At 61.3% G+C, this 8,860-nt stretch overlaps 3 protein-coding genes across 3 annotated transcripts; 2 read left to right on the top strand and 1 right to left on the bottom strand.

Annotated features, from left to right (window-relative positions):
- Position 1: 1 nt before the first annotated feature.
- On the top strand, positions 2-3,449 carry ZNF511 (zinc finger protein 511). Its single transcript, XM_056495556.1, has 6 exons — positions 2-201; positions 308-381; positions 1,118-1,319; positions 1,415-1,539; positions 1,861-2,043; positions 2,169-3,449. The coding sequence occupies exons 1-6, from the start codon at positions 28-30 to the stop codon at positions 2,236-2,238; spliced, it is 828 nt and encodes a 275-aa protein (XP_056351531.1). The 5' UTR covers positions 2-27; the 3' UTR covers positions 2,239-3,449.
- Positions 3,450-5,224: 1,775 nt separating this feature from the next.
- Positions 5,225-7,486, bottom strand: ECHS1 (enoyl-CoA hydratase, short chain 1). The gene is made up of 8 exons (XM_056495555.1): positions 7,324-7,486; positions 6,481-6,678; positions 6,282-6,409; positions 6,102-6,201; positions 5,901-6,005; positions 5,704-5,823; positions 5,551-5,618; positions 5,225-5,466 (listed from the first exon to the last, which is right to left on the bottom strand). The coding sequence occupies exons 1-8, from the start codon at positions 7,436-7,438 to the stop codon at positions 5,401-5,403; spliced, it is 900 nt and encodes a 299-aa protein (XP_056351530.1). The 5' UTR covers positions 7,439-7,486; the 3' UTR covers positions 5,225-5,400.
- Positions 7,487-7,672: 186 nt separating this feature from the next.
- SPRN (shadow of prion protein) lies at positions 7,673-8,860 on the top strand. Its single transcript, XM_056495553.1, has 2 exons — positions 7,673-7,799; positions 8,152-8,860. The coding sequence occupies exon 2, from the start codon at positions 8,159-8,161 to the stop codon at positions 8,567-8,569; it is 411 nt and encodes a 136-aa protein (XP_056351528.1). The 5' UTR covers positions 7,673-7,799; positions 8,152-8,158; the 3' UTR covers positions 8,570-8,860.

Here is an 8,860-nt window from a genome sequence, read left to right as displayed (position 1 = left end):
AGCGGCGGCGCGCACGCAGCCCCGCGCATGCGCAGATCGCCCGCCATGCTGCCGCTGCCGCCGAGCCTCCCCCGCCTCCTCCGTGAGGGGCTCCCGCCGCTCCCTCAGGATCCCCCGGCCCCGCGTCCCCCCCGGCCCACGCCGCCCTTCACCTTCGCCCCCCGCCGCCTCCACCTCGGCCTCCAACACCCGCTCTTCGAGGTGAGGCGGCCCCGGGGCTGTGTGGGGGCCGCTCGTAGCAGAAGGGTTTGCGCGGCGCTTTGCAGCCCTGCCCGCCCGCCCTCAGCCGCTCTCTGCTCCTCTCTAGGATGGGGACGTGCACAGGCACCTCTACCTGCAGGGCGTCCTCACCAGCCTGGAGGAGGTGGCCGAGAGACCCAAGTAAGTGAGGCGAGCTCCGAGTGCGCCTGGCACGGAATCAAGGAATGGTTTGGGTTGGAAGGGTCCTTAAAGATCATCTCATTCCTCACCCCTGCCACGGGCAGGGACACCTTGTGCTAGCCCAGGCTGCTCCAAGCCCCTTCCAGCCTGGCCTTGGACATTTCCAGGGATCCACAGCTGCTGTGGCTGCTGCAGCTGGCACAGGACCGGGAAGGCTCAGCCTGGGGGAGAACCTTGGTTTGCTCTTCTGTGTAAAATCCAGCAAGTAATTTTCAGTGTTGTTTGAGGTGCACCTATGTGTGCCTCTTAAAAAAGCAGTGGCACAGATTTGTTATCCACAACTGCAGCTTGTAGGTCAAGCAGCTCATTTATTACCCCGCGGTTTGTTTATTCTTCACCGAAGCACTGTTTAACAGGAGGATGATCTCGATGATACTGAAGCCATAATGGTTAATAAGTTTCCAATGGCAAATAAGTTTCCAGCTGCCAGTACCATCATGATCTTTGTTCTGTTGCACCTGGCATTTAATTTTAAGTGTGAGTCACCAAAAATGCCACACATATTGTGGCTGCAGGTGTGGGTCTAGTAGAAGGTGTTAGAAAGGGGTTGGAATCAGATGAGCTTTGTGGTCCAAGCCATCCTGGGATTCTTGGATAAAGTCATCTAGAGGAGATGTTTGCAGCTGAAATTAAAGCTCTAATTTAGCTGAAAGTGGATGCCCTGATTTCCCTGCAGGGTGTCCGAGTTCAGCTGCCACATCTCTGGGTGCAGCCAGGTGTTTGACACACTGGAGAGCTATGAGCACCACTACAACACCCTGCACAGGAATGTCTGCTCCTTCTGCAAGCGCTCCTTTCCCTCTGGGAATCTCCTGGATATCCACATCTTGGAGTGGCACGACTCACTCTTCCAGATAATGGCTGAGAAGCAAAATATGGTGAGCTGCCACGCCCAGCCCTTGCCTTGTGGTTGGTGTGCACTTGTTTTTTTCCAATTGTGTCTTTTTTTTTCTTTCTCCTCCCTGCCTTTCAGTACCAGTGTCTGGTGGAAGGCTGCACAGAGAAGTTCAAGAGCAGCAAGGACAGGAAGGATCACCTGGTGACCGTGCACCTTTATCCTGCTGACTTTCGGTTTGACAGGCCCAAGAAGGTGAAATGGTAACTGCAGAACTTTCCTCCTGTCCTGCAAGGAAAGTGTGAGGGAATTGGGATAGGTCAGCCTGGAGAAGAGTAGCTTTGAGATGATCTAATTGTGGCCTTCCAGTGCCTAAGGGAGCTGTGGGAAAGATGGAGAGACTTTACAAGGGATGGAGTGCCAGGAAAAATGGCTTCCCGTTCCCAGAGGGCAGGGTTAGATGGGATACTGGGAAGGAATCCATCCCAGATGGATTCATTTCCTCATGAAGTCCCTATGATTTCCTTGGCTCTGGGCTCACATGGCAGCTCCTGAGCCAGGATGTAAAATCTTTATCTCTGCAGTGGCTCCAAGCACACGAGCTCTCCTGTGGAGCAGGGTGCCAGCATGCCCATGGATGTGAGTGTGGAGATGGCAGAGCAATTCCAAGTGAATCCCATGGAAACAGGGCATGAGGAGAACATGGAGATCTCTCAGCCTGCAGCCAGCCCCCCCTTACTGCCAGAGAAACGTCTCTACAAATCCAGGTCTGTTCTTTGGCCTGCTCCTCCATGCTTTTCCCACTCTGGCATTTTAAAATGCCCCACAGGGCATTAAGCATCCCAGTGAGCCTGGGCTGTTAACATGGATTAAAGCCTGTCTCCCTTTCCAGGGTCCCATCCACAATTTGCTTTGGACAAGGTGCCACCCGAGGATTTAAAGGACCACGGAAGAAAGTGTGAAGGTCAGCACAGCAGATTTGTGCAAGATGAGCAGGCATGGAGCCAGTGCCACCAGGGATATTTCCAGTTCCCACTCCATGGAATAAACCACCCAAACCAATTGAAGCTCTACCAGCATTTGGGCACAGGTTCCTGATGTTAAACAGAACTGGCATCACCTACTGAGTTAAGAATCCTCAAGATTTTAGGAAGGGGAACCCAGAACATGTGATGAGGTATTAAGAAAACTGTCCTGCAGCTGAGGCTGCAGAGGACTGGGTGTTTTATTTTTTGCCTCTTGGGGGTATAAAATGGATTCAAGAAGTTACAGGATGACAACATGACTGTATGGAAGCTGGAGTCACTAAGAAAAGAAAATGGGAGGAAAAAAAAAACATTGATCCTTTGTTCTGACACTCTCCATCTTGCTGAAGTCTCCTCTGCACCCCAGCACCTGCTCTGAAAGGTTTGTCTGGGCCAGGAGAAGCATTTTCACAGGGAGTTAAAATAAAGTGACTTCCAGCCAGGTGAATAAATAAAATAAATTTTTACAAAATTGCTTCATAGAGAATTTAAGTGCTGCTTTGGAGCCCAGGCAGAGACAGACGTGTGGAATGAACCTCCCTCACTTTGCTGCAAATGCTGCCAAAATCAGGTTGGGATGGAGATTGTTTTCCCTTTGTAATCTTATCCTCCTGGAAAAAACTGGAAACAGAGCCACTGGTCTTGGGGTCCTGGTGAATCTTGGCACTCAAAAATTGTGCGTAAGAGGAAAAAATGAGGTTTCTGGAGCAATGTTTATCCAAGGAGCTTAGGATCTATAATTGCATTTTTTTTCCCTTCCCCCGCTCTGTGAGGAATAGAAGATCAAAGGGGCTTTGAAAAATCCATGCAAATGGGAGCAGGGAACGATGCTTACGGAGATGTAGGAGATTGCCCAGTGAGTTTTAAAAAGCTTCACTCTGTTTAAAACTCATTCAGCTTGTCCAGCCCTAATCCCTGCTCTGTGGGCTCTGGAGAGTGCTGCCACACAGCTGCCCAGGGACATCTCTCAGCAGGAACCAAAAATCACTTCCCAGCACTAAAGCCCCAAATGAGGTTTTTCCCCACACTGGGATATCAGGGAATGGGAAGCAGTCCCCAGGCTACAGGAGATGCCTGCAGGCTTTGGTACAAAGGTCAGGCAGCAGCCCAGTCTGCTCTTATGTGCTCAGGTGCACCTGACCTGGGAACTCCTTTTTCCCCAGAGTCCAGGGTCCCCGAGTGCCTGCCCTTTCCGTTGGGAAACAAACTGAAGTTACAGTTCCAGCCTCAGGGCTCCTGACTGGCTCTCCTGGGCCACCAGAGTCCACGGGCAACAAAGTATTTCTCAGCTGGCCAGCGGCTGTCAAAAATCCTTATTTCAAGCTGAAACTTGGATTTCCCATCTCTTCAGAGATTGTGCACTGGCAGGAGGACACGGACCTGCCTGTCCTGGAGTACAATATCCCTGAGCAGCAGGACCTGGATCCACCCAGGGCCACGGGGTGGGCAAAGTGCGAGGTGGGTGTGGCAGCAGGCAGCCGGGGACAGGTACTTACAGTCTCTGCCAGCCCCGGTGGGCACGGGGACAGGCTGTGGGCCAGCACCAGCCACACGGCTCGTGCCACATCTCTGCCACCTCTCTCCTCTCCACCCGAGGGCCATGGGACTCTGCAGCGTGACCGTCCTGCTGGGCACTGCCCTCCTCTTGCTGGCACCCGGCAGCACCCAGGTGAGCCCTGCCTCGACCTGCCCTCCCGCTGCCCCCTCTGATCAGGGGACCCACGTGTGACCCCCCTCGGAACCCCCTTGTCTCCCCACAGGCTGTGAGCAGCTCCTGGTGGAAGGACCTGGCCCCGGAGCAGGATTTGGCTGAGGAAATGTAAGAGGCGCTTGCAAATCCAGTAAAGCAACACCCCAAAATGGAAAGTGTTTCAGGGGGGAATAAAGCCCCCTTGTTGCTTTGTGCCCCCCAAAATTAAGGTGCTCCCAGCTCTATGTCCCTTCCTCCCTGAATTATGCATCCAGCTGGTTTCTCTATTCCTTTTGTGGAACAAATAGTTTTAAGTTGGCCCCTTGGCACCCTGAGATCCTAGCTGGTGCTTCCTGGGGTGTGGGGGATCTCAAGGTCCCTGCACTGGGGTGGGATTCCCCTGGGAATTTGGTGGTTATTTGGCAACCTTTCCTCTGTGATTTTTTCCCCTCTTCCAGCATTCTGGGTGTAGGAGCCACTGAGGATGGTGAACCAGGTATAAAGGTCTTCTCCAGCAGTGCCTGGGCTCAGAGGGGCTCACCCCAAGTCCAGGCAAGACCAGAAGGGGATCATGACCGCCTCCAGCACCCCCAGGATGATGCCAGGGAGGCCAATGCCCCTGTGCCGTTCTGGATGCTGGCCCTGGAGGTGCAGAATGGCCCAGAGGAGGATCGTGACCCCCTCTACCACCCCTACTACCCCCAGGATGATGCCAGGGAGGCTGACACCTACGGGCCATCCCGGATGCTGCCCCTGAAGGTGCAGAATGGCCCAGAGGAGGATCGTGACCACATCTACCACAGCTGAGTGGAGATGTGCCCAGAAATGAGGGGTGGGTGCTGCGCCTGGAGCTTCTCAGGGAAACTTGCCTCTTCCTACCCAGCCTTGAGCCACACCAATAAACCCACTACTCCCCTCTCCACGTCCTGGTGGAATCCTCATTACTGCCAGAAACCCACTGCTAATTGCAGGGCTTCCAAACCTCAGGATTACCCCAAGGTGCCAGGCAGGGCAAGGACAATGCCCTGGGACAGGAGACTCAGCCCAGGTGAGGCTGAGGCCAGGCAAACCCAGCACATCGGTGCTGTGCCCCAGAAGGTGCCACAGGCTGTTCCCTTCCCGGGGAGCACACAGATCTATGCTCCACGAGGCTGCTCTTGCCCAGCCCAGCGTGATGGAGTGTGGGGGAGCTCAGTGAACCCCAGCAGGACCTCGCAGCAAGGATGCCCCATCTCCCAGCAGCACCTAGAAAACCCTTTAATAGCGAAGGCAGAGGTGATCCCCACTGCTGGCCATCACTCCAAGCTTGCTGGCGGGTCCCGGTCCCCTCCGTGGGGTAAGGCAGGGGGTGGATGGGCTGCAGAGGCCGTGGGGACCTGCACCACCCCAGGGACCTGCAGCTCCTGGGCTCAGCTGTCAGTGAAGTTGGCCTTGCGCTTCTCCACGAATGCCTTCATGCCCTCCTTGCGGTCGTTCTGGGACAAGCAGAGAGGTGAGGTTCGGGGGGGCTGCAGCGGCTCCGTTATCCCCCATGCCATGGGGCTGGTCCCCCTACTCACGGTGGCAAAGGTGGCGTAAAAGAGGCGCTTCTCTGTCCTGTTCCCCTCTGTCAGTGTCGTCTCGAAGGCTGAAAGGAAGGGAGGAGTTGGGGAGACCCCTCTGCCTGGCCTGGCAGCCCCCCAGGGGGTTCCCAGTTGGCCCCCAGCCCCTACCAGCATTGACTGACTCCTTCGCCATGGCAGTCACCAGCTTGGAGTTGCTGGCGATCTTCTCAGCGCAGGCAATGGCTGCGTCCAGCAGCTTCTCCACAGGGTAAACCTTGCTGACCAGACCTAGGACAGGCGGTGGGAAGTGGGGGGGATGGCTCCCTGCCAGACCTCTGCAGTGCAGGGCTGTCCCATGCCCCTACCTGCCTCCTTTGCTTCCTGTGCTGAAATCCGGTCCCCGGTGAGCACCATCTCCATTGCCAGCGACTTCCCCACTGCCCTGGTCAGCCTCTGCGTCCCGCCGGCGCCTGGGGCATTTAGGGAAGGGGGAGGTTCAGAAGGGGGTGCCTGGGTGTCCCCACCCCAGCTGGGATTGAAGCCCCTGGCAGGTGCCTGCTGCTCACCTGGGATGGTTCCCAGCAGGATTTCGGGTTGCCCGAACTGCGCCTTCTCCCCGGCGTAGATGATGTCGCACATCATGGCCAGCTCGCACCCGCCTCCCAGCTGGTGCAGGGGAGGCAGAGATGGGTCAGGGGGAGCCGAGGTGGGGGCAGGGGGTGCAGGGAGATGTGGGGGACACTCACGGCGAAGCCATTGACGGCGGCGATGATGGGTTTGCGGACAATGGAGACCTTGTCCCACCCGGCGAGGAAGCCGCCGCTGTAGCACTCCTGGAAGGTTTTATTCTGCATCTCCTTGATGTCTGCCCCAGCTGCAAAGGGAAGTGCAGTGGGACGCCAATCCCCTCCAAAACTTATGGGCGAGCAGAGTCCCCCATCCTACCTGCGAAGGCTTTCTGGCTGCCGGTGAGGACGATGGCTCCCACCTCCGGGTCGCTCTCCATGGTCTTCAGCGCCCGCCCCAACTCTGCCATGAGCCCCTCGCAGAGCGCATTGAGCGCCTGTGGCCGGTTCAGCTGGATCAGCCCCACGTTCTTCTGAGCCCCCGTCTTCTGTACCAGCAGGTACTGGAACGCAGCCCCTGCCCGCCGCACCAGCACTGGCCCGTTAGCCCACGGGCTGCCGGGCACCGGGCGGACCCCCGGCCACCGCCACTCCGTGCTATTTAAAGGCGACCTTGATGCCAGCGGTCACCGGCAGCCGGAGGGAGCTTGGCTCGGAGGAGCTCCCAGTGCCACCCTAACCCGCCAGGATGCAGCCCCGTGACCACCCTGTCCTGGGAAAGTGAGCGTGGTCGAGGCACCCAGTGCTGGGATCCGTTGCACGGTCCAGCGCCCCTGTGCCCGGTGCTGGGCCCCAGCGCCCTGGTATGCAGCGCCGCTGCCCATACATGGCGCAGGGCGCCGGTGCCCGGTGCCGGCTCTGGAGCGCAGCTCCGGAACCACGTGCAACCCGCTGGGCACAGGCCCGGTGCTGCCACCGTACCCCGTGCTGGGTCCCGGTGCCCTGTGCTGTGGCCCTGGCGCACAGCCCAGGGACTCCGTGCCCGGCGCCGGGACCGTACACGGAGCAGGGACGCGGTGCCCGGTGCCGTGCCCTAGTGCACAGCCCAGGGACCACATACAGGTCGATGGGCACACACCCGCGGGGCTACGACCGTGCCCGGTGCAGGGACGCGGGGCTCCCCTCTAAGCCCGCCCACCCGCGGTGCCCCCCCGGTGCTCACCGGCGCTGCAGCCCCGTGCGCCGCGGGGGGCGCGGAGCGGCGGCGGGAGGCGCGTTCCGGGGAGCGCAGCGGCGGCGGCGGCGGGGCGCAGGAGCGCTCGCAGCGGGGCGGCCATGGCGGAGCGCGGAGCGAGCCCCGCCCCTCCCGCCGCCAACCATTGGTGCAGCCGGCCCCGCCCCGCCAGGCGCCGTCCCCATTGGCCGAGGCGGGGCCGGGGGCGGGGCCGGGATCCCCGGGCCGTGGGAGGGGGCGCCGGGCCCGGAGCCCGCCCCGAGCGGAGGCGGCGGGCTGTGGGGGTTAGAGCGCCGCGGGGAACGGGAGGGGAAAGGGAAAGGGTATGGAGGGGGGATTTCCCCGCCGCCCCCCGCGCGGGGAGTGGTGGGGAGTGCGGGGGGCGCGGCGATAGAGCGGCAGCGGGAGCGCGGCCAGGGAGGAGTGGAGAGGAGCGGAACGAGCCGGCGGCATCCCCGCGCCCGGTGAGCCCAGCGGGCGGGGCGAGGGTGTGAGTGTGCCCCGCGGCCGGGTGTGTGCGAAACCAGGGAAACGCGTGGGTGCGAGCTTGTGCGGGAGCATCATCCACACGGCTGTGCGGGAGCATCATCCAGAGGGTTCTGCGGAGCGCGCGTGTGCGAGTGTGTGCGGGAGCATCATCCCCAGGGGTGGGGGCAGCGCGTTTATGCAACGCGCGGGTATCTGCGTGTGCCGCGACACACGCGTGCGCGGCCCCGGCACACGCGCAAGCGGGACCCGGTGTCGGTGCGCGGTCCCCCGCCCGCGGCCGGGCGCGGCTGAGCGGCGGGGCTCTCCCTCCCTCCGTCCCTGCGGCAGGTGCGGGATGCGGCGGAGCGCGGCGGCGTGCTGGGCGCTGGTGCTGCTGGCCGCCACCTTCTGCGACACGGTGGCCGGCAAGGGTGGGCGCGGCGGCGCCCGGGGGGCGGCCCGCGGAGCGGCGCGGGGGGCGGCCCGCAGCCGGCCGAGGGCGGCCGTGCCCCGGTACGGCTCCGCCGGGGCGGCCCTGCGCGTGGCGGGGGCGGCGGCGGCGGGAGCGGCGGCCGGCGTGGCGGCGGGGGCGGCCCTGCGCCGGTCCCGGCTCTCCGGAGAGCTGCAAGCGGGAGACGGCGTCGAGTACCGCGACGGCAACTGGACGGCGGCCGCCAGCGCCTGGACCTCTGCGGCGCCGGGCGGGACCCCGCCGGGCCGGGCGCTGCCCTGGCTCTGCCCGCTGGCTGCCCTCCTCCACCGCTGATGGATTTCGGGAGACCTGACTGTGCCCGGAGCACCCACGACGCCGCCAGGACCGGCCGCCCCCTCCAGGGCTGAGCCTCATGCCCCGGGCGAGCAGCGGCTCCCGGGCTATGGCCACCCACCGCCGGCGGGGCAGGACCCCCGCGGAAGACCCTCCACCACCACCACCACCACCATCCCTCCACACCGAGCCAAACCCCGCCGGCTCGGGCACCCTTCTGCACCGCGCCCCTGTCCCTGGCCTCACCGTGTCCGGAGGCTGAGGAGGCGAAAATAAAACTGAGCGAAAGCA

The sequence above is a fragment of the Oenanthe melanoleuca genome, chromosome 6 (assembly GCF_029582105.1).
Source record: "Oenanthe melanoleuca isolate GR-GAL-2019-014 chromosome 6, OMel1.0, whole genome shotgun sequence".
In the NCBI taxonomy this organism is placed as follows: Eukaryota; Metazoa; Chordata; class Aves; order Passeriformes; family Muscicapidae; genus Oenanthe; species Oenanthe melanoleuca.
The sequence above is the reverse complement of the archived record's forward strand: the minus strand, read 5'-3'. Positions and strand labels throughout refer to the sequence as shown.

What these genes read in the sequence shown, in the direction of transcription:
- ZNF511 (XM_056495556.1), top strand. Translation starts at nt 28, where the DNA reads ATGCGCAGATCGCCCGCCATGCTGCCGCTGCCGCCGAGCCTCCCCCGC. An exon ending in GAGGTGGCCGAGAGACCCAA is followed by an intron (nt 382 to 1,117) that starts GTAAGTGAGGCG and finishes ATTTCCCTGCAG; the next exon opens with GGTGTCCGAGTTCAGCTGCC. An exon ending in AAACGTCTCTACAAATCCAG is followed by an intron (nt 2,044 to 2,168) that starts GTCTGTTCTTTG and finishes CTCCCTTTCCAG; the next exon opens with GGTCCCATCCACAATTTGCT.
- SPRN (XM_056495553.1), top strand. Translation starts at nt 8,159, where the DNA reads ATGCGGCGGAGCGCGGCGGCGTGCTGGGCGCTGGTGCTGCTGGCCGCC.
- ECHS1 (XM_056495555.1), bottom strand. Translation starts at nt 7,438, where the DNA reads ATGGCCGCCCCGCTGCGAGCGCTCCTGCGCCCCGCCGCCGCCGCCGCT. An exon ending in CAGCCAGAAAGCCTTCGCAG is followed by an intron (nt 6,410 to 6,480) that starts GTAGGATGGGGG and finishes TTCCCTTTGCAG; the next exon opens with CTGGGGCAGACATCAAGGAG. An exon ending in GAAGGAGTCAGTCAATGCTG is followed by an intron (nt 5,619 to 5,703) that starts GTAGGGGCTGGG and finishes CCTTCCTTTCAG; the next exon opens with CCTTCGAGACGACACTGACA.